The sequence below is a fragment of the Embiotoca jacksoni genome, unplaced genomic scaffold, assembly GCF_022577435.1.
Source record: "Embiotoca jacksoni isolate LCO1_2020_lvr unplaced genomic scaffold, fEmbJac1.0.p SCAF_16, whole genome shotgun sequence".
NCBI lineage: Eukaryota > Metazoa > Chordata > Actinopteri > Embiotocidae > Embiotoca > Embiotoca jacksoni.
Window position 1 is genome coordinate 7,587,423 of NW_027185296.1, and position 22,892 is coordinate 7,610,314.

Consider the following 22,892-nt stretch of genomic DNA (forward strand, 5'->3'; position numbering starts at 1 on the left):
AGCATAAAGATCGTTTCAAGAAGAGCCTTCAGGATCAGCCCCGGTGCAGCAGCTCTTATCAAGCAGCCGTGTCGTCTCTGTACTTCCCAGGTCCGCCCCGTCCTCTCCTGACGTTTCCCCACAGTCCTCTCCTCGCCCTCCAAGAGCCAACAACGACCGTCTCACCCTCCTCACCCGCCTGGTCCGCAAGGGGGAGAAGAAGGGCCTGTTTGTGGAGAAGATGCCGGCCAGCATCTATCAGGTGAGGTGGCATCGAGATGACCTATAACGCAGAAGCCAAAGTCCGTCTTTACGTCAGCTTCACATTTTGTTCTGGGAGAATCGTTTCAAACATTCAGAGTCGTCTGACGTCTGCGTTTGTGTTTGTGTTTGTATTTGTGTTTGTGTTTGGTGCAGATGGTGAGAGATGAGAATCTGAAGTTCATGAGGAACAGAGACGTCTACAACAGCGACTACTTCAACTTCACCCTCTCCTTGGCCTCAGTCAATGCCGTACGTGTCCGTTCACTGTTTATACATATGAATACAATCTAGAACCACGCAGTAACGCTGAGCTTCATTTAGTCACTTGTGCATCATGATATTTTACTTTTTTGTGCTGAATGTTTTTTAGGTAGATGCAAGTAGAATCCTTGATCTGACTTATTTTCTTAATTCTTGTTATGGTTCTTATTTACATTTATGAAGAATTTATACTTTTCTTCTTTGAATGCGTTACGTCATCTTAAGTCCAGCTTTGTATAGTAACTGTAATTAGAGAAATCTGTGATTTTACAATACGTCTAAGATGTGTGGAATATTGTGTGATCCATTTTTCTAGAAGATCCATCATATTTTTTTAACTCACTTTTTGCCTTAGTCAAATAAACACATGGTTATTATTCAAACATTGTGATTGGGGATGTAAAACAAAATCATTAAACTAGAACTGGCAGTATTACTACTCTACACACAAATGTACAGAAAAGCCTATACAGTATGATCACCAAAACTGTTGTAAAAACCTGCATGTCTTTATACAGACAAAGCTGAAGCATCCAGACTACCAGCCTATGGCCAAAGAGAGTCTCCAGCTGGCTGTTCAATTTCTCTTCCACACCTACCTGCACACCAAAAAGAAACTGCGGTAAGTAAACACATGCATACATCAATGGGCTTCATTCAACAGTATCTTCTTAATAATTTCCCTAAATTTGTTCTTAAGAAAAAGTCTACGTCAGATTCACGACGCGTTGTTAAACCCCCGATTTGTTCGCACCTGTGTTTTTATCTCGATGAATCCCGCGGTCTTCGTAAGTTGAAAGCACGAGCCAGTTGTTCCTAATTAGCAAGTAAATGCCCTGCCAATGTCATAAAAGGGCATGACACTGCAGTACCGTGTGTACACGGAGTCACAGAAAGTGATGGAGGAGTTGAGAGAAACGTAAATAATGCCGGTGGAGCAGCGGACTCCATGATGAAGAACAACTTCAGCAGTTCTGAAGCGGAGACGCTGCTGCAGGAAGTGAACAGAAAAAGCGCTGTCATATTTAATAGCGCAACGTTAAGTACTGGATGTCAAATTTTAAACAAAAAAAGATGTATGTGATTATTGCTGTGTCAGGAGAACGGCGCAAAACCAAGACTGTCCTGCAGCAGCACCTCCAGACCTTCACCCCCATCACCTCCATCACCCCAATCACCCAGATCACCTCGATCACCCCCGTCACCCCGATCCCGTTGACCTGCCCCACATCTGATGTTAAATCCAGAACGGCCAAAACACTGACACAGACAGCCTCAACACTGGTTACAAACCTGGAAACAAAAAGTAAAAATACAAGGAAACCTCCTTGATTTTTTTTTTAGTGCCGTGTTTCCTTCTTGAGATTAATTGTATTTTATTAAGTATCACACTGTAGAAGTCAAATACAATTTTAACTTATTAAAATTATGAATTATAAAGAAAATATAATTGTAGATGTAATACTATAATATCATACAACTGTTGAATTGAAGAAAACACATTAACCAATTAGTTGGCACAAACATTTCAGCACCCAGAGGGGTCTAAGTGTGCTCCTGAGTGTGCGTAGATTTTGTTCTTACCCAAGAAGAAATCCCAAATAAGAAAACATTGGTGAATGACAGAATCTTCATAAAAAACTGCGTAAGTGGGGTTTAAGAAGAAATGTCTTCTTAAGAACATTTAGTGAATGAGGCCCAATGATTTTAGTGTTTTAGTGCATATATCCTTTTTGTGTGTGTATATATTTTTTGTATTTCTATTGTATTTTTTTTTTCTATTACTGAGCTTCCTTCATGTTTGAGTTTCCTCGGTGTGGGATTATAAAGTCTTGTTTTGTCCATGTGTGTCCAGTCTAAATATGTCCCTCATGAAGTGAATCATTATCTCTGTGTTTTGTGTGTTTCCCGTGCAGCGTGGACACAGAGGAGTGGATGGCGACAGTGGAGGTGTTGTTGACGAAGAGCAGCGAGGCATGCCAGTGGATGGTTCAGTACCTGGTGGGACCGGAGGGACGAGAAATCACCAGGTCAGTGCTCGTTAGAAAACGGATTACCTCACACGCTGTCACATTGTGTTGTCTAACCAGATATATGATCATATAGGTGAGATTTGTGTCTCTTATTTGCTGCAGCAAAGGTTTAGATTTGTAAGATGGTGTAGTAGTAATGCCGCTGCTCAAATGGCTAAAACGTCAAAGGCCAATCACTTCAGCTCTTTTGCAGTTCTTGAAACGTCAGGCGTGGATTCACTGTGTGTGCGCGGGGGGGCTTTTGCAGAGCTTTGGACAGAGTTTAATCACTGCAGAATTTTTGTAGCTGTCCCAGTGATATGCGATACTTCAGGCGTAGCAGCTCCCAGCAATGGTGCCTCATTCTAATCAATGCACATTCAACTCTCTGGACACGGTGAAATAACATACCGCATGCCCCTTCCCACTGGAAAGGAGGTACAGAGTGTCGCACTCATCTGCGCATCTCAAGGCCGAAGCTGCCAGCACAACAACATTACACTAAAAATGTTGGTTTTTTAGCCCTTCTCTTTTTCAGCTTAATTCTCTCTCATATATATCAGCATGTTTATTCATCATCACATATTGTAAATCTTCATCTCCATTCACTGATATTGGTTATTATGATCTCTTCTTCTCAGGGTTTGTCTGTTGGAGTGCAGTGTAAGAGAGGTGAGGCTGGTGGTCGCATCCATCCTCGAAAAGACTCTGGAGAGCGCGCTTCACTTCGGAGACCCGGGAGTGGACAATTTGATCGACGCCCTGCTCTCCTTGTTGGACAAAGACGTTCCTGAGAATGTGAAAAACTGCGCACAGTACTTCAACCTCTTCAGTAACTTCGCTCAGAGGGTAAGTCTGCACATCTTAAGGTATAAATTAGTCACTGAAATGACTACGGTGATTTCCTGAGTGTTTTTCTGTTCCTGTTCACCCTCTCAGGGTTGCGGTCCTTGTCAGTTGCTGTTGAAACACTCAGCTTATCGTCGGATGCTCATCTTCCTGTTGGGGCCAAATAGGCAGAACAACCAGGTACAACAGCATAATATACACAGTATATAATAACCATAATACAGAACATTTTCACAGATTTCAAATATGACTTGCAGTTGAAAATAGCTAAATGTTGATTCTAGCTGCAAGAATATTGTACATATTTTTGACACCATCATTTTTTTTAATTTCCCACAACAAGGATAAGGTCAATTAAGAGTTGCCTCTGTGTGTTTGTACAGAACCGTCGGTGGAGTCCAGCTCAGGCTCGTGAGTTTCTTCACCTCCACAGCACCCTGGCTCTCATCACGCTGCACTCTGACCTCAGCCTACAGAGGACGCAGGGTGAGACACTGAAATAGGTTTCTCACATTTCACGTGTTTCTCTACAATCCAGCTCCCAGTCTAAATCTCTTTCATTTGTTGTCCTTCATAGCTCCAGGAGGGTTTAAGCTGCGGGTGAGCTGCGTCCCGTCCTCCACCCTTCTCCTCCCCCTCCACGCAGACATCCTGGCCTCTCTCTTTACTCCAGAGGGACAACCTTACCTTCTAGAGGTAACACAAAAACCAGCTACTTTTTTCTTTTGGATTAAAGAAAAAAAGGGTCAGAGGCTCTTGGACTCATGCTCTCTTTTATTCATCCACCAGGTGATGTTCGCCATGCGTGAGCTGTCAGGCCCGCTGTCTCTCCTCATAGAAATGGTCACCTACTGCTCGTACTGTAATGAGCCCTTCTCCCTGGGAGTGCTGCAGTTACTCAAAGTAAGAACGCTTCGAAAAGCAGCTGTCACACATTTAGTCGACGAGGAGTGTTTTTAAATTGCCTGAATACGTTGTGCCTCATAGACCCAGCTGGAGACGGCTCCACCTCATGAACTGAAGAACGTATTTCAGATGCTGCAGGAGCTACTGGTGAGTGACAGTCTCCAGTGACTCTTCATCTGCTGATCTATCACATCTTTATTGTGTAAACGCTTTTCAATCTTTCACCTCAGGTAGCGGAAGACCCTCTTCAGTCCCAGAGACTCAAGTATGCTTTTGAGTCAGAGAAAGGCCTGCTAGGTATGTCTTCATGTTTTCTCTATAGTTCTCAGTTGGGACAGCAATGGAGTAAAACAGTATAAAAAAAAAAAACAACCTTATAACTAGGATACAGTTGAAAGTAATTACACTGCACTTTCTCCTTCCAGCTTTGATGCACCAGAGCAACAACGTGGACAGCAGACGCTGCTACCAGTGTGTGAAGTTCCTGGTCACATTAGCTCAGAAGTGAGTACATCTACGGGTCAGAGGTCAGGGTGGTGCAGGAAGATAAATCGTATTGTGGGTGATTTGTTCATCATGTTATAACAGATTAAGTGAGCAACATAATTCTAACCCTCTTTACCTCCCCCCTCACTTCCCCCCCTCAGGTGTCCTCCAGCCAAGGATTACTTCAAGGACTTGTCTGGTCACTGGAGCTGGGCAGTGCAGTGGCTGCAGAAAAAGGCAGGCTCATAATAACCACATACTTATATCAGGACAATCGTTTTGGTTTGTTTTGGGGAGCTTTTTATGGCATTTCTTTTTCTTCTGAAAGAGTGACGGCCAAGATTTTCAACAACTTTGGCCCCAAACCAGTCGTTCCCATTTTATACTTTTTTACTCGCAGTCCTGTATATACGACCTCCAGTACACTGATATTGACACCACCTATTATGTTTGTTTGAAGGGATTTTAATTCATAAAGTTCTTAATGTTACAATATTCTTTCCAAACAAGTGTCTAGTTCTGTTTGGTCAATTTAGCATTTATTCTACAACCACTTAAAGAAACAGAATAAGGATTTCAGCAGATGATCTATTCAACCTTTTATCCATAACCTTTATCAAATTTTCGGCCAACTTCCTTAGCTTTTTATCCATTACTGTGTCAACTTCTCTTCTTACCTGCTCACTACAATTTCACCAGACTTTTAGTGGCAACATGTGTTGTTCACAGTTCACTCAATCAGTAATGTCTGGTTTTCATATTACTGGAGTAATTCAACAGCTTTCCACTCGCTCCCTGGCAACTGTACAAGTACCCATGGTTGGGTAACACCACCTTTGGGTGCCAGGACACACTAGAACAGGCCTATTCAACTGGTGGAGCCCTTTTCAATTGTTTCTCCAGCCTGCAAGAGATTGGCTGCAAATCCGGCTGAACCATAGAGATATGAGGATGTAAGAAATGGGAGTATCGTAGACAATCTATGTGGCAACCTTGGCAACAGGATAAGCATGGCTACGAGGGGGATCAGGGAAACCCCGTGTATGTGCGTTAGCAACAGCATGTGCTGTGATTGACTACAACAGAATTGCGCCGCTCCACAACTGCACTCATCAGGCGCTACGTTGCGCTCCGGGCACAGAGATATATATCTATAATCATTGACATTATTCTGTTATTTCTAGCCATTCATTGACAAAATATTCTGCGTGGCCCACGAGCCCCCAGTGACGTTCCCTATTTGGCCCGCTTGCTGCTGATGTTGAAGAGCTCTGCCATAGAGGAACACGTTCCATGCTCTTTGATTAAATTCTCTAAATCTTGCTGTATATTCACGGTGAATCATATTCTCTCTGACTTCAGATGACAGAACATTACTGGACTCCACAGAGCAACGTCTCCAATGAGACATCCACCAATAAAACCTTCCAGCGCACTATCTCTGCACAGGTACACACACACACACACACACACACACACACACACACACACACACACACACACACACACAGGCAGAAGAATCCTGTATATCAGCACGATATAACCTCCTCTACTTCTACTATCACTACTACACAAGCACACTCGTACGTGGTGTTTATTTTTCCTCCTGTGCTCTCATCGTTCTCACTTTTGTGTGACTCCGTGTGTGTTTGTGTTAAACTCCACAGGATACCTTGGCCTATGCCACGGCTTTGTTAAATGAGAAGGAGCAGTCTGGCAGCAGTAATGGCTCCGACGGCAGCCCAGCAAATGAAAACGCCGACCGCAGCCTCCGACAGGTAGCTCTCAGCCCTGCTTGCTGCTTGGATCAGTGGGGCTCTCGAATGACTCACGGTGTTTCACACTCACGCAGCCGAAACGAGAAGAATGGAACTAAAATGGATCATCTCACTGGCTTCTGTCAAAGAGCTGTAAAGGCACTTTGGTACCTCCCACGGTTGTTATTAGCGGTGGATTTGAAACCGCGCCATTCTTCTCGGGCTCCCGCTGCGCTCGTCAAGATGCCCACACTGCGCTAGATTGTCAGACTCGTTCTGGCATCAAAGCTGCAGATAATGAGTGTGTTGTACAGAAATTATAATCCTGCTGTCACTGCTGAGCTCCCTGATGTTTCATCACTTTTTTTGTTTTATCTTTTTTTTCTTTTTCTTCCCTCACAAAGAAACACCCCATGTCTCTGCTCTCTCATTAAAATGTGCACGTCTTCTCTGCCACAGGGGTCGGAGTCTCCCATGATGCTCGGCGATTCAAAGAGCGACCTAGAGGACGTAGACTCGTAGCTCCTCCAACCAGTGGGACTCCTCCGAAGGAGAGGCAGCGTGGCTCCGGGCAGCCAATCGAAAAAGGGCTGCGCTCCTCCTCTGATTGGTCAGGACATTTAAGACTCCACAACAAGCCAATCGGAACTCTTTGTCTCTCGGTCGCTAGGGCAACGAAGGAGCTATGAATAAATCATGAATCACTTCCTTTCAGACCAGCCAAGGCGATGATGCATTATCATTAAGGGCAGCAGAGTTGATCAGGGTGGGAAGTGCTGAGAACTTTCCACAATCACGGATGACTTCAGTTTATCCTTTTATTCATTCATTCACTCAGAATGACAGCAAGGTGGAGGATGGGTTTGGGTTGTGTTTTAACAATTTTCCGCTCATATTTGCCAATGTATCTACATAGACATATTCATATTGTAAAGATTTGTTCCATAGATGTAATTTCCAGTGTAAGATAATATTTTAAAGTCTCCTGTGCTCTTCTCCACAGCCATGCAAAGAGCGGCAGGTCACGTTAGCCGCTCTAGGGGAACTTACAGACACGTGTGCGCAATTGTACAGGAACACCTCCACACACAAGCACTCGGGAGGGAGGGTGGGGTTTAAGTATGCACTTTATAGTCCAGCCCAGTCCATTGTTACGTACAGCAGCACCGGTCAGTTCCTCTAGAGCCTCCTCGCCGCTAGTGTCCTCTTCTTCTTTTTGCTTTTAACAACTTCTCTTTGCAGTGCCACTTATGCAGACACACGGAAGCCCAGATAGCAAGCCTGTGACTTAACCTTCGACCCCGGGCGTCCACAGTGTCGCCGTGGGGACGCAGTGTGGGGGGGCGAGACCCTGTCCTAGAAAGCGGGACAGATCCAGGTCCTCAGCAGATCTGAAAGAAGCAGTGCCACGGTCAGCACTCTCCCTCCACTCCTTCCTCTTGCTGACAGGCAGCCTCGTGTGCTGGATTTTTATTCTTTTCATCGCTGCGTTTTATTTTTCTTTGACTCTGGATGGATTGAATACTTGAGAGGATCTTTAGGGACTCAAGCCTTATGCAAGAAAAGCTGATCTCGAAGCACACAGATCAGTGGCGGTGGGCCATCAGTGCCGAAAGAGGGGGAGCTCAGGAGCATGTTTAATTTTTAGGTGCCAAGGTTACACACACACAAACACACAAAGAAAAAACACACTATGATAGAACTTGTGAAGAACCATGCAAGCGTGTGTCACTCATCCTCTTCGCTCACAAACACAAAGAACTCACTGTTACCTCTGGTTTATCAGGTTTGATTTCTGTTTTTCTGATGGTGTTTTTTTTTTTTTTTTTTTTTTTTTTTTTTTTGCTTTGCCTTTTGCTTGTGTCTGCCTTTGGAAACACACACAGAGGAGCTAAACCCAAAATGTAGCTCCAGTCTTCACCGGAGAGCGGCGGCCACGCTACCATCACCACCCCCCCCCCCCCTCCTTACCCCAATCATCGGGAGACTTGAAGTGCCTTAACCTCCCGACCTGTCCCCCGTCACATCTCCGACGAGGTGTGTCGGCGTCTGCTCCACCCGTGACACCGAACCAGTGTCTCCTGTGGTCATACAGTCTCGCTGTTAGAGTGCAACAGGGCTTCTTCATCCCCATCGTCCCCCCCACCCCCACCCCTTACCCCAAAACTAATACAGGGACTTTCCTCTGTGTGTCGTGACAAAGGATTGTAGGAATGTATGTGTGGATGGGGCAGGGTGGGTGTGTGTGTGTGGGGGGGGGGGGGGGGGGGGGGGGGTGTATACGTTTGACCCGAGTAAAACGGGGTTCAAGGCGACAGGACAGGGTTTCAGTGACGGTAAAAAAAAAAAATTAAAAAAAATGCTGCTTCTTTTCCACTCTGCGCTCGGGCGGAGACACTTTGTAGATACCGATCAGTGCTAGGTTGTCTTAAGGAAGCCACACTTTCACTCACATGTTGTGAAGACATGAGCCTAAACTAGCTTAGCAGATTATCTCTCAGCTTTAACAGGTCAATGTTTACAGTGTGAGGACCTATGAAGCGATCCTGCAACATGGTTTTCTGTTTAATTTGCGCTTAATCCACTGAGGCTCCTCCGCGCCCTCACAGCCCGAGGAGAGGGAAGACAGTTGTAGCCCTTCCCCACACACACACACACACACACACACACACACACACACACACACACACACACACACCTCCACCTCCCCTCCATCACTTCATTTTCCTCGCTATCTCACTAGATGTGAATGTCACGTCGTGCTTCTCCGGCACGTTTGCATGTGTGGCAGTAAGTGGTGGTGAAGTTTGTCTTTTCTGTGTGTGATAGAAAAAAAAAAAAAATCAGAAAAAAAAATCAGCGCCCCTCCCCCGTGTTGTTTGCAGTGTAATTTGGTGTCATTAGCACTTACTGTCACAAACACATGCCCCTTCTCCGTGGCTGGTTACGTGCCATCTGAGGGAGCTGCTTTGCAGTCTGTGCCAAGTGATACACGGCCACGGCAACACGAGTTGCATTCAGCCAAGAGTCTCTCATAGGTTTGGCCCTCTGCTACATCATCACCACAACTACTTAATAATAGAAGAAGAAAAAAAAAAAGTACTTCAAAACAATCTTTTGTTTTAATCCTGGGATGCAGGGAGGGATGGGTAGAAGTGCGTGGGAAGGGATTGGCATCTATACGGGTTTTTACTGTTGTTCAATTTTGAAAATTCACTTCTGACATCGCAGGATTCTGTAATGCATGTTAAAACTCAGTTTTAATTTGTACATCAGAGTTTGATTAAGGGGAAATTTGATATAAAATAAACTGGAATGCACAACCTTTTGCAGATATTGTTTTTATCTATGTCTACAGACTGCCGTTATTCACAGCGTTGCTCCATTTATATTTGTAAATGTCTGCAGGTTATCCTACAGAGAGGGCAGCATCCACCTCAGTAATTCAACTCAGCCTCACGTCATACTTTATACACAGTTGTGTGCACTGTAACACGTCATCACTGATGTTTCCTGAGGTCAAGTCTTTCGGCATCAGACTCCCTCGCTCAGGTGACCCAGCCAGGGTTGATCAGAACCCGGCTCGTCCCGGCGCCATCGGCCCACAGGTCGCTTCTCCTGATCCAAATCCATCTGGACGTCCTCTCTGCAGCTTCCATGGTGGATGGGGTTGTTTTTTTTTTTCATATCCTTTAATGTCAGCTCTGACTTGTGTGCGCCTACTGTTCCCAACTAATTACAAAACGAGGCGAGCAGAAGGTAAACCGGCTGATTAATCAGGCTGATTACCTCCAGCTGTGTTGCTGATCACACGCTGTCTTGGTGCTCCACCTAAAGTCCCAGCAGGAAACCAAACACTGCCTGAAGGTACGTGAAGACTTCAAAGCCTTTCATGTATATCCTCATGGTGCTGTCTTTTAATATTCACCCTAAAGCACATTTGTCTGATCTTCTTAGCCTCCAGTTGATTTTCTACTTCATCTGTTCGGTTTATTAAAGAGCAGCCAGTCAGTCTTGTCTGGTAAATACGAGGCCATTATTCAAATGATATGTTCGTGAAAGCTTATTTTAATATACTTGATTAGTAAAAAGATACAAAAATATTTGGTTAGACTTTACAAACTATGTCAGATGGTTTAAAAAATAAGGAACTGGATGTCGGGGCAACATTTCTGAGTCTTGAGACGTCGATTACAAAATGTGCACGAGAGCATGTTTCGGCCTAATCCTACAACTGAAGCACACAAGACGGCTTTACAGAGGTTAGTAAATATGGAGTGTTAAAGTGTTTTCAGAAGGGCAAAGACTAGTTAAAGACCCTGATTTCAGGACGATGGACATCAAAGGGGTCGAGGACGGGATCAGCGGGAGTCGCGGTGGGCTGCTCGGGAGGTCCGACACGACAGCAGACAGCAAGGCCCGATACCCCGTCCCCGCGGACATGGCAACTGTTGCCCTTAGCAACTGGCCCAAAGTTACGAGAGCCCCGAGTGAAGGCCTTGCAGTCCGTCAGAGTCCAGCCGGGGGGACAAGACACCTCGACCTGCAAGAGACCATTTAAAGGTAAGAGGAAATCCGGGACGTGACCGTCAAGAGTTATGTCCACATTTAAGTGATTCACCTGCTCTTTGTCATCCGACAGGTTTTTCAACACTTGGCACTCGAGAGACGGAGCATGGCAGCACCCTGCGTGAGAGGTGACCCCGTCTCTCCCTGGGCAGCGGCTCCGGTCGTGGTGGCGTGGACGCGAGTCGGACGAGCTCTCGGCATTGGACCGAGACGTGCACCCTGCAAAGGAAGGAGCTGCGTGCTTTACTCGAGTTCAAGCAACAAACAACTTCCCACCCTGCACACAGGAATCGTCTCGACGGCCACGAATGAGGAATATACTGTCAAACCGTTTGAACGCTATAGTGATGAATAAAAACCTGCTCTGTCTACCAACACAAAGCTGGCATTTATGCTGGCCAGGAGTACATTTTCCTTTCAGGGTTATCGCCATGGTAACTAGGATAATTGACCGAGATGCTCTAAAAATACAGCAGCATCAAACGTTTGTACTTGGTTTAAGGAACACTTTCTGTAGGCTCGTGTACAGTACCGGAGGTACGAGTTCAACACATCAACAATCCCTCCATGCAAAGCAGTAGTTTCACACTGGGTGGAAAAAAGATTATTCACTCTTTTTTGCCGAGAGATGAATGATGCCACGATCATGTCTTTTATTTAATGTGGAGCAGGAGGCGGGACAGACAGTTGGCTTCACTTAGGGAACAGACCGGCAACAAGAGAAACAGCTGGCCTTGCTCTGCAAGTTATAAAACCTTCCTACCCGCAGGTTTAAAGTTCACCAATTTGTTAAATAATGTATTCATTTCCCGGTGTTTAGTCACCATGGTTCATAGTTGATGGTTGTAGGTGTTAGTAGAGAAATATGTTGTTTTTTTTACAGGGTAATTATTCTTGGTGGGTATTAAATATTATCTCTAAAGAGAGCTACATTTTCTTTGCCAGTTAACGGTCATGTTCAGTTTATTCTGCATTATAACACTTTCTAATGAGGGTAAATGTATCATATAGGCTACAGACATAATAGTTGTTTTCCATGGCCCAACATGTGCTGCTCACATCCACTCATTTCATTTAATAACTGTCATTTAGTGGCTTTTGGTTCAAAAATAGAGAGCAGCTCATTTTGGCAATTCCTAATTTCCCTCCTGGTCGGTGGTTTGCAATCTGAAATGTCTTGTTCAATGATTACTTTAAGCTTAAACTGATGGTGCGGGACTTTTACATATAAATTAAAATCCATTCCATTCAAACCCTCGTCACATTAGTTCACACCATGCTGATTCAGCGAATCACTGCCACTTAAATCTCTGTATTTTACAGTATAAAGAGCTTTTAAATCTGGTGTCTGGTGAGACATTCCCGCTGGCTTAATGAATGCATACTGAGTTTGATTTATCAGCAGAGCATGCACACCAAAGGGCTAACTTCCAATTTAATCTTTCACTGTGTTGAATGGGGATAAAATAATTAAATCGTGCAGCTCGTCTGGACTTTCAAAATGTTATTAAATGGATCAATTTCGAAGAGTGAAACGAGTCATTTTGTGGGAGTTTCGACAGCTTTTATCTAATTTATTCACTATTTTATAACCACAAGAGTAGGGTGTAGGATATGTCGGAGCTTATTACGTAAGCATGAGCCAACTGTGTTTTTGTCGTTACTTTCACTGACAAAAGGGGGACACAAAAGTTCCTCACTTCAGCTTTTAAGTCAGATTTTTTTTCAAGTATTACAACTAAAGAACCCTAAACTTCAAACCTTTCTTTCCCACTTAACTCTCGCAAAAACTTCAGTGCAATATTTTAGTGAAGCTGAATGCTGCGACTTCATATTTATGGACATGAAGGTGCTTATTCATCTTCTCATCTAACTCTGAGCGAGATAGAAAATAAGTGTATCACCTAAAATGTCAAACTAGCCGAACACATGTGCATGTATGATTTAAACCACGGCTGATTGTACCCGTGACTTACCGGTCAGCTCCTGCTGGGGACCGACACACTGAGCATCTTGCCCGGGCTTCGGACTGGCGTGGACCCGGCACTGCAGACCACCGACCACACAGCAGCGGGCCACAGCGAACACACCTTCACCTGCCGGACCTTTGAAGGCCACACACTGCTTGTGTTCGCTGCCCATCTGTCAACATGGAGATTTTCGGTTTATCAGCCTCAACAATTTTTTTTTAATCAAATTTACTTCAGATCTGGTTGAACTCACCATCATGCTTCCGCCCTCGCGGACGCCGTCAGGAGTGTACCTGCTGCAGCCCCTCATTTCCTCCCCCTGACGACAGTAGCTGATAGCAACATCACTGCTGGCGACCCCTGACCTCTCTGACCACACTGAACGACACAGAAGCTCCCCATCTGCACACAGAAATCAGCACACGGTGTGAACTACACACACACACACACACACTGTGTGAAAGATTGAGGGATAGGAGTCACTAACTTAGTGTTGCGTTGCTGGCAGTCGACATGGCTGCCACCAGGTTTGGAGTCAAGAGACGATGTGTTTCAGACAAAGACAGGAGGTTGATTGTGTCGCTGGTGGCGTAACGCAGCATCATTTGCTGGACCTGCGCCGGCGACGCATTCTGATTGGACGACAGCATCACTGCTGCTATACCTACACACACACACACACACACACACACACACACAAAACATAAAGCACTTGTGCTGCAGCTGCACACACAGACCATTTTTAGTCACTTAGGCTCTGTGGTGTTTTTAGTGTGTGTGTGTACCTGCGACGTGTGCAGCAGCCTGAGAGGTTCCACTGCAGGAGGTAAAGCAGGTGTTGCAGTCACTGCTGGCACTGACGATGTCATCGCCGGGTGCAAACAAATCGACGCAGCGGCCAAAATTGGTGCCGCCCGCTCCCTGAGACATGAGCTGGTCCGCTGAGTTCACTGCCCCCACTGTAATGACCTGCACACGGCACAGAGGTCAGAGGTTAAGGCAAGGGTCATGTGGAGGTGGTCCACTATGGAAATGGTTCTGGATTTTCTTCTGTCACCTCAGGCTCTGAAGCAGGTGAGTAGAGGCATGCGTCATCTCTGTAGTTCCCCGCAGCAGCGACGACCACAGCTTCATTGGCCACCATGTCTCGACAGACTGTGTTTAATGATCGGCTGAAGCCGCCGATGAAAGGCAGCAACACAACCACTGCACGGGCCTGACGGGCCAGTACAGTGGCTCGGACCCACTCCATCGCTGAACACGAAAGGATAGGAAAACATAATGAAGCTCCAAAACTACAATTACTGCCTGGAGGTTGATATAATCCTGCCAACCAGTCAGGCTGCAGTTTACATCCACGTCTGTCCAGACTCAGATCATTTAGTGATGAGTTTGAGGGAATTTGAACAATAAATCTGATTCCAATAGAAAACAAAGTTGAAGCCATAACAGTAGACACGGTTTCACGTAGGAATGCTATGCTTCAAGAAAGTTACAAATTCTACAACATGGATGCTTCATACACAACCCAACAACACAGGATACGATCTGATCACCACAGTTTTCTGGGTGGACACCAAAGATTGTGTCGCCAACCAAATATAAAAATCATAAAGTATGATGTCACAGTGACCAGGCACAGTGCTCTGAGGGTCAAAACGCAACATTTTACTGAAGGCAAAACCATTTCACAGAGCACAACGACATATTTTTACGTTCGGTGAAATGTTTTTGCGTTTTGCGAATTGTCGTCGTGTTTTGACCCTTCGGGCCACTGTACCTTCGACCTTTGGCCACCACAAAAAAATCCTGCAGGATGGTCCTGACATCTTGTGTTCATGAAAATGGGACGGACGATAACGTCTTGCCTCCAGCTACAGAATAAACACAAAGTTTGAGTTAATAGACTTTTATACTAGACTAAGAGTCGACACCCACGGTAGAAGCTACGTAAGGTCATACTAAGCTAAATCCTAATAACTAACATTTGTTTTTTTTTAGCATTGAACAAGACGTTCAGCTGAGGCCGACGAGAATAACACTTGTTTTGCAGATCTGTGGTGTTAAACCAAAGTGTATTGGTGATTGTACTGTAAAACATTGGAGGATGACCATAAGGATCTCAATTCATGTACATGACATTTTATGGGTTTCTGTTTAACAGCCACCGAGATAAAGTGTTTCACTCAAAGGCACAAATGTTAACCCCATGGTGACACAGGAGTAACAGTGCATGTCTCCATAAAACAGATATTTGTCTGGACCAACAGACCAACTTGGCCACCCACAGAGCCACACTGCTTCAAATGTTTGATGATGATGGGTCAGCAGATGTGAGCGACTCCAAGACCAGAGAAGAAACTAACAAACTGAAATGTTTTACGTGAGCAAGTCGGGACTAGTTAGAGAAACTCAGGAGATGCTGCTTGGCCTTCGATCACCTTCAGGACATTGTGCAAAAAGTGTCCTTACCTGCCAGAGCTCCGGACACGGTCCCTTTCCCCTGACAGTTGAGCACGCGAACCACGTTAACACCGGCACCTCGAGCTACACCCGAATCCGCTCCACTCACAACACCCGCTATGTGTGTGCCGTGACTGTCACACTGACTGGCCTGTAGGAGAGAGAGAGAGTTTTGTTACTGAGCTGCTATTACAAATATGCCAGTTTTGTTGGGTTGAAAAGTTTCCTTTGTGTGTGTGTGTGTGTGTGTAACCTCTTTGTGGACTCTGACTCCATCCTCCTCAGGCACGTTATCGAAGTCTGTGATGAACACTCGTCCTTCAACCTCTCTGTGAGAACTCATAACACTGCCATCCATCAGGTACACCTCCGCCATCCCTCCATCATCTGCAGAGGACAGACGCAATGTGAGTTTGATGTATAACTAGAAAATGCAATTTCAGGGGGAACTGTGGGATTGCTGCTTGGCTTGATGGATAGGCAGGAGCTGAACTGTGCTGGCATAACAGCTGAACGAGTATGATGAGTTAGAATAATAGGAATGATGGTCCAATATTCTCCCAGCTCCATGTTATTGTGTTGCAGTGCAAAGAACGAAAACTAAATCAACCTGTTTGTACTTGCAGGATTTTAAAAATGTCGGTTGTAAAATGCTTCTGAAAACGCTGGCGTACTTGACAAATGAGCAAATTATGGCGGGTAGAAAAACTGAGTTCCACAAAAGGTTTAACGTCGCCGATGAAGGATCCTGTTGTGGAAACAGGGCTTTATATATAAGGAGTTGAAGGGTGCTTGTATTTTTTTTATTTAATTTCTTTTACCGTCATTCAATTATTTTCATCAATGAAAGGACTTGAATCAGTAATTACAAATCAAATATTAAATGCCTGTATAATTCAGCTGCGTTATTTTTCTCTGAAGTGAAGCTGCGTTATGATAAGCAGCACAGAGATCACATCTAATCAGCTGATCTAAAACAGCTGTGTGTGTGCCCACCTGCAATTAAAGGTTCCCATGGTGATGCTGGGTTATTTAATAGAGATGAAGCTGAGAGGCACCTCTCGAGCTCTGCCTTATCTCTTAAAGACAGTCTTTCCTATTGCCTACATTTTCATAGACAGACTCTGTTGAAAGAATTGCTGCACAATATGTGTCTATGTCTTCATAAATGTGTAACATGGAGTGAGTTAGAAAGGTCCCTCTTTCTGTTTTCTACTTGGAGCGAGGTGGTGGTGGTCCCGTCACTCATGACTCTTAAGTGTTTGGATCTGTTTCCACAGATAGTTACATGGTTTTCAAGAGCACATTTTTATTTTTTATTTTGATGAATAAAAGATGTGTCAAGAGTGACAGCTGTGTGGGTTAGAGACAGACACAGACTCACTGGGAGGACTGTACGTTCCGTTTTCAGAGATGCTGCCATGAGGCTGCAGTAACCTCTGCAGGTTCCAGGGGGCGCTCTGAGCAAAGATGGACGAGTCCTCCTCTATGTAGTGGACATGAGGGAGCCTCACCGCCTGACAGGAACACAATTAAACTTTATTGTGAGTCTAAAGCAGAGGTCTTCAACAGGGGGTCCGTGACATTTTTGGTTGATTAGACAATTTTTTTATATTTAATTTTTTTTTAAATAATTTTTTTCAAACAAAAATTTCCACAAATTTAAATGTCTTTAAATACACATTAACATGAATCCGACATATTGTAGCGAATGGATAAATGGAGGCAGAAGATGTAATCTTTCAGTCAGAAATGCACATTCAGCGACACACAGGAGTTCTCTCAAGCTGGGCACCGGTTCACTCAGCGCGAGACGAGCCTGGACATGTCCCTCCAAGCCTGGACCTGTCCCTCCAAGCCTGGACCTGTCCCTCCAAGCCTCCTGCACTCCTCCAGTTTAATATAAAACACAATTTTATACAATATATATATTAGGGGGTCCCTGCTCCATCTCTCTATCAGTTTGGGGGTCCTTGGCCTGAAAAATGTTGAAGACCCCTGGTGTAAAGGATAAAATGGATCTTCACAAGAAGTTGCTTGTGTACAGGTGGGAGTGAAGCTGTCTATCCAATTTTGTAATTCGTTGGACTGTTTCATGTTTTATTTATATGTTACAGTTACACAAACACACAATAGAGCTCTTCAAAGGCATTGTAGCTCGTGTGGTTTATGGTAAAACTTCAGAGACTTGACATTAAATAAACTTAAATGGGGGTTAAAAAAAAAAAAAAAAAACAAGGTTAAGGGAAAAAACTTTTAGTTATTTTTCTGCTGCAGTTGGAGATGCTACATCCTCCCATGCTACCTTTTTTTTTTGTGGGGTCCATCAAGGCTCTGTACTGGGTCCTCCAACATTCACTGTCTACACTGAACAATACCCCATATAATACAGACTTCCACTGACACAGAGTCTGTGTCTCACGAAAGCTATCAGTCTTTTAAGGGTTAAATTCCTGCAGCTCAATGAGTCCAAATCGGAGATCCTATAATAACCCTGTTGGTCCCGGCACCTGCATTTTTACCAGCCGAAAGTCTAGTTTAGATCCCTTAAAAAGGCTTTGTTTCATTAATTTGATGGACATAATTAAGATCAGTTGGTTTCTCTCTAGCTGATCAGGAGAAGGTCTCCCAGGATTTTTTTTTTCTCCTGTTATTGTAATCAACTTTATTTTGGTGTCGAGCAGACAAGATATCCACAGAGTACAGCTGCTCAAACGCTGCTGTCATACCACGGTACTCCAATCTTTGCTGCCCGAACTACTCATCTGTCAGTTTGAGGTGTGATTTTAAGAATTCATTGTATATTGCTATTTTTTTTTAGACTGTTTTTTGACTCCTGCTAGTTTATCTGCTAATTCTTAACAAGCCTTATTTCTGCTTGAGATCTTCTAATGTTCTAATGACACATCTCATGATGTCCTGTGGATGTCCTCCTCAAATCTCGTTTTTTTGTTTTTTTTTATCACACGACTATCTCCCCACCAACTGTAAATTGTATCTTTTATCATTTAGATTTTATTCAGCAATTTTTAATCCTTTTTCATTAAAGTGTGCGTCCTCAACAATCCAACCTTCACTTTTATTTGCAAACACTCGTTAGTTTACTGCTGAGCATGCTGCCAGGTGAAGCAGTTACCAGGTGAAGGACGTCACTGCTCATCTTGACCAGAAAGCCCCGCAATGGTCCTGAGTAGGTCTGCAGGATCTCCACCAGAGAGCCTCTCCGGGCTGCTTTGGCTCGCAGCCTCCTGATGGTCCTCTGGACTTGAGTCTCGTGCGTCCCCTGACGCAGTATGACTAAGTACTGACCGGGCACGCGCCACGCAGCCTGGGGCGCAGGACAGAGAACATACACAGCGCAGGTGATCTGCATGTCCGCGTGCACAGGGGAAATGAGGCATGCTTGCAAAGTTTTTTTTTGTCAAAATGTCCCACTTTGTAATTGTTAAATGTACGTGCGTCTTGATGCTTGGCAGATCAGCACTGTCATAATAGCCTAATAATACATACGTGAAAAGTAAATCCACATTGTGAGCGCGCATTTAAATTGAGGTTGATGTGTATCTCATGTCAATATTTTTTTATGCTGAATAAAAAAGGTCAGCAAAATGTTCAGCCGCATTTAACCAATTACCTCTAAAAGGCTGCAAGATTTGGATATATAGGTACTTGTTTTTATATATATATATATATATATATATCAGACTTATCTGCTAAATATAAGGTGAAAATCCTTCATTAGTTTGAGTAAAATGTAAACCACATTAATTTCCGAACAATGACCAGATGATGATGACTTGAAGAAGATGCGCTTCAATGCCTCTGACGCAATGATTATGTCATTTACCTTGTTGCACCTGAGGACCTTCGCAGCGGGCTCGGCTCCGGTTTCAGACTGAGTCCCGTCCTCGCGGATCAGATCCAGCATCATCTCGTCCTCCTCCGGGTAGTCCTGCGCGCACACGGCCAAAGATGCGCACAAGCAGAGCGCCCAACCAGTCCAGGCTGAGGTGCGACGCATTCTTCACACCTCTGCAACTGTTCCCAGTAAAATGATCAGGATAACGGTGAAATCACAGCAGTGATGAGAGTTTTGATTTCTGTCTGACTTGTCCAGATGTTTAGTTGCCTCCGACAGCCGCGCGCCCTGCCCGTCAGATAACGCCTCCAACCATCTATTCTGATTTTGGGGGCGAAAGAAAAAAAAAAAAAAAAAAAATCGAACAATTGATTATAATTTAAGGCGGGGACTGATGACGTCTCCGCGGCTCACGCCACCGCTTTTGTATCGAATGATTGTCCTCCGTTAAAAACACCTCTTACAGTGGAGGAGTCATGTTTCAGGCTCCCCCTAAACCACCCTGTAATTATTGCATGTCAATCTGGGAAAACACTTTCTCTCAGTTAAAGTTGATTGGCTGATGCAGTTATAACATGTGCACTTAATGTGAACAATATGAGTTATGCATGCAAGTGTAAGTGCTTGTTTATGCCTGAAGTCATGCTGTGAAACTATGCACGTCCAGACAGGGGGACCATGTTGATCTTGTACCTTGTTAATTTGTTTTTCATGTAGTCCTTTTTGTTTAAACAGTTGCTGTGCTTAGGGGCTCTAGAGGCTGCAGAGAAGCACCTCAAAACTCCTGAATCTATCAAACTCTGTCATTGTATCTCTCAGGGTCAGTTCTGCTCACTTCAAACACATAAGAGTCCAGATCACGCAGTACCAATTAAAACTGGAACCAAACAAGTCACAACAAACGAGGTACACTTTTTCTTTTTTGTTTACATCATGATCTCTCCCAAAAATGGGTCAGTAGGTTGTTACAGAATGTTCTCTGTGTCTTTTGAGTAGTTAAGAATCTCCAATAATGTCATGAGGGTTAGTTTGGATTGAACCTGAGTAGCTTCACACCAGAAAGCACAAATACAACATTGTGCAATACTTGCAGGAACAAACATATTCACCAAAATGTATGCTGAACTCTGCGGTGCATATCTTGTATCGTGGCATGGACAGGAGGTGGAAGTTATTATTACCTGTAATGTAGACAGTAGACTACAAAAAGCCTGTGTTATGACACGTGCCATTATTCTGAGTTTGTTACCATTAGACTGATATTCTGTTAGTTTTCTTTAAACGAGTGAACAAACATGGACAACACAGCTAAACGTTCATCCTGCCACCAGTTTCATATTCTTTGTCAGACATCTGTGGTGTTGATAACCGATTAATATGCAATAAGACTTTGCAAATGTCTCATGGGGACAGACAGGACTTTACCAGGCAGGAAGACAGTAAAGAAAGACACTATTGTGTTGCATTATGGGAACTGTAGGATCTATTTTTGGAGCTTGTGCTTTATACCTCATTCTGTCTGCTGCAAGATGACCCACCTTTGAGAGGGGGCAATACTAAGTTGAATCAAGTTGCATTATGGAGCCATCATAGTTGCATTATGTCTTTGAATTGAATTGAATTATTGTAGGTGAATGTAGTGCCACTCACTGTCCCTCCAGCGTACTAACACATACACACAAATACACGCTCCTTCATACAGTAAACAGTGCCATCTTCTGGAACGAGCCTGTAATAGATATTTGGCTTTATTAAGCACTTCATGATGAAACAAAGTGATGCAAAACACTTGATACATGAGCAGTTGTTTCCATGTACATTCAAACAAATCATGTGTGAGCCATGCTGTCAGAAACATAAAAACGCATATGGGGATCTCCTCGCTGTCCTGAGTACAGGATGGTACCCTGGGTAGTTTTGATTGGACCAGTGAGGAGGCCTGTGATCATGAGGTCCCTCCTTCAGACCAGGTGCAGCGCAGGACAGCTGTGACACTGACTCCTCGGCTCCTCGGGGAGAAGTCTGCTGCTGCTCGACTTTTGTCCAAAGGAACCTGGCAGAGCCTCAGCGCGCCTAAAATTACTTCCAAAGGGTTGGGGGGAGGGGGAGGGGGAGGGGGAGAGACTGAAAATAGAAGTCAAGTTCCAGCATTTTTGTCCTCATTTTCTTACTTTTTTTTTTGCTTCAGAGGCAGGGTTTTGCTGAGCGTGCACGTCTTTATCTGGCTGCTGAACATTCGTGTAATTACAAACGCTCACTCGTGCAGGAGCTGCTCAGTACGACCTCCTCTTTTAACCGCTGGCTGTTACTACAACTGACACTCAAGTACTTTAATCATGGGAACTCTAGAGGACCTCTGCCCTCGTGTTTCCAACTAATTTCCACTTTTCAGTCACAACCTTCAGGCCACCATCTCCCCCTTTTCCCTATCTTCCACTTTTCCTAACCACTTCCCATTAAGCAAAGATGTAAAGATAATAAAATGGCTATGTAGAGGGAACTAGTGCAGACCCTCTCCTTCCCACACACGAGCTGATGCTTCCTGAACATCATGAGATATGTAGACAGACCACAGGGACTCATTAAGACCTGAATGAACACCCACTTGTTTATGGTCCATGAGGACACCGTGGGAGTGTGTGTGTGTGTGTGTGTGTGTGTGTGCACGCATGTGTGTGTGTGTGGTAGAGTCAGTACCTTTCATCTTTTGCTTCAGCTGCAGCACACACTACACCTTGTAGGCTCTTCCTCTGAATCTCAGGAGCCACTATGACCTAATAAACACACACCCTCCATTACAAGATCTATTTCCTCTTGGCAGCAATCACATATTTCCTGTCTCTCTCTCCCCAACACACACACACACACACACACACACACACACACATGGTTATCTACCTTGGGGTAGCACTGGCAGAGGCTCCACGCGGTCCCGGCACACACCATGGTGACACCCAGAGTGCATATGGTGGCATAGATGTGCGTCCCCTCCTGCGTCATGATGAAGAGGCCGAGCGCCACCACACTCATCCCCGCCACTATCAGCCCATACCGATACGGTTTCCCCTCCACCATCGCTGCCTTTTAAAAGCTCGTATTTGTGTAAACTTGAAACTGAGGCACCTGTTGTGCGGCGAGGGCAGATTTTGTGTTGTTCTGGTCTTGAAGGTGAGGGTGGAGGAAGCGCAGTTAGGGTTCCACTCGGCTGCTTATTACAGCCTGCAGACAGCGTGCTCAGGTCAGGTATAAAATTGTAGGTGCGTGCATGTACCTGATAGGTCACCTTGCCCCAAGCTGGAGGCAAAAAAGAGTCTCGCAGCTCAGCTCATGAATAGACCTGAGTTGAGTGAGTGCTTATGTTTAGTTTGAACACCATTTGAAATATGGAGACATTTCCCTTCTTCACCTTTCTGGGATTTCTTTCTTTTAAATAAACAGTCCATTATTTATAAGTGTAACACCACCCACAAAGAGCTCGGTAGCTGATCATTAACTCAAGTTTATAGTAACGTCATAA

The 22,892-nt window shown here is 44.6% G+C and overlaps 2 protein-coding genes across 5 annotated transcripts in view; one reads left to right on the forward strand and one right to left on the reverse strand.

Moving 5' to 3' along the window:
* The window catches only part of usp24 (ubiquitin specific peptidase 24), a 33,938-nt gene extending 25,164 nt beyond the window's left edge, over nucleotides 1-8,774 (forward strand). For all 4 annotated transcript variants that reach the window (XM_069150603.1, XM_069150604.1, XM_069150605.1 and 1 more), the window contains exons 51-66: nucleotides 91-241; nucleotides 397-492; nucleotides 1,023-1,126; nucleotides 2,421-2,534; nucleotides 3,158-3,365; nucleotides 3,456-3,545; nucleotides 3,749-3,851; nucleotides 3,943-4,061; nucleotides 4,155-4,268; nucleotides 4,353-4,418; nucleotides 4,502-4,568; nucleotides 4,697-4,775; nucleotides 4,919-4,994; nucleotides 6,120-6,206; nucleotides 6,425-6,535; nucleotides 6,974-8,774. In XM_069150603.1, coding sequence (XP_069006704.1) covers nucleotides 91-241; nucleotides 397-492; nucleotides 1,023-1,126; nucleotides 2,421-2,534; nucleotides 3,158-3,365; nucleotides 3,456-3,545; nucleotides 3,749-3,851; nucleotides 3,943-4,061; nucleotides 4,155-4,268; nucleotides 4,353-4,418; nucleotides 4,502-4,568; nucleotides 4,697-4,775; nucleotides 4,919-4,994; nucleotides 6,120-6,206; nucleotides 6,425-6,535; nucleotides 6,974-7,036 — 1,648 coding nt within the window. In that variant the 3' untranslated portion in view covers nucleotides 7,037-8,774. The remainder of the gene's footprint in view (nucleotides 1-90; nucleotides 242-396; nucleotides 493-1,022; nucleotides 1,127-2,420; nucleotides 2,535-3,157; nucleotides 3,366-3,455; nucleotides 3,546-3,748; nucleotides 3,852-3,942; nucleotides 4,062-4,154; nucleotides 4,269-4,352; nucleotides 4,419-4,501; nucleotides 4,569-4,696; nucleotides 4,776-4,918; nucleotides 4,995-6,119; nucleotides 6,207-6,424; nucleotides 6,536-6,973) is intronic.
* A 1,788-nt stretch (nucleotides 8,775-10,562) lies between these two features.
* Nucleotides 10,563-19,700, reverse strand: pcsk9 (proprotein convertase subtilisin/kexin type 9). The gene is made up of 12 exons (XM_069150608.1): nucleotides 19,364-19,700; nucleotides 18,653-18,844; nucleotides 16,901-17,033; nucleotides 15,770-15,903; nucleotides 15,526-15,667; nucleotides 14,111-14,307; nucleotides 13,839-14,022; nucleotides 13,541-13,717; nucleotides 13,307-13,455; nucleotides 13,060-13,225; nucleotides 11,136-11,302; nucleotides 10,563-11,057 (listed from the first exon to the last, which is right to left on the reverse strand). The coding sequence occupies exons 1-12, from the start codon at nucleotides 19,535-19,537 to the stop codon at nucleotides 10,821-10,823; spliced, it is 2,052 nt and encodes a 683-aa protein (XP_069006709.1). The 5' UTR covers nucleotides 19,538-19,700; the 3' UTR covers nucleotides 10,563-10,820.
* Nucleotides 19,701-22,892: the final 3,192 nt, after the last annotated feature.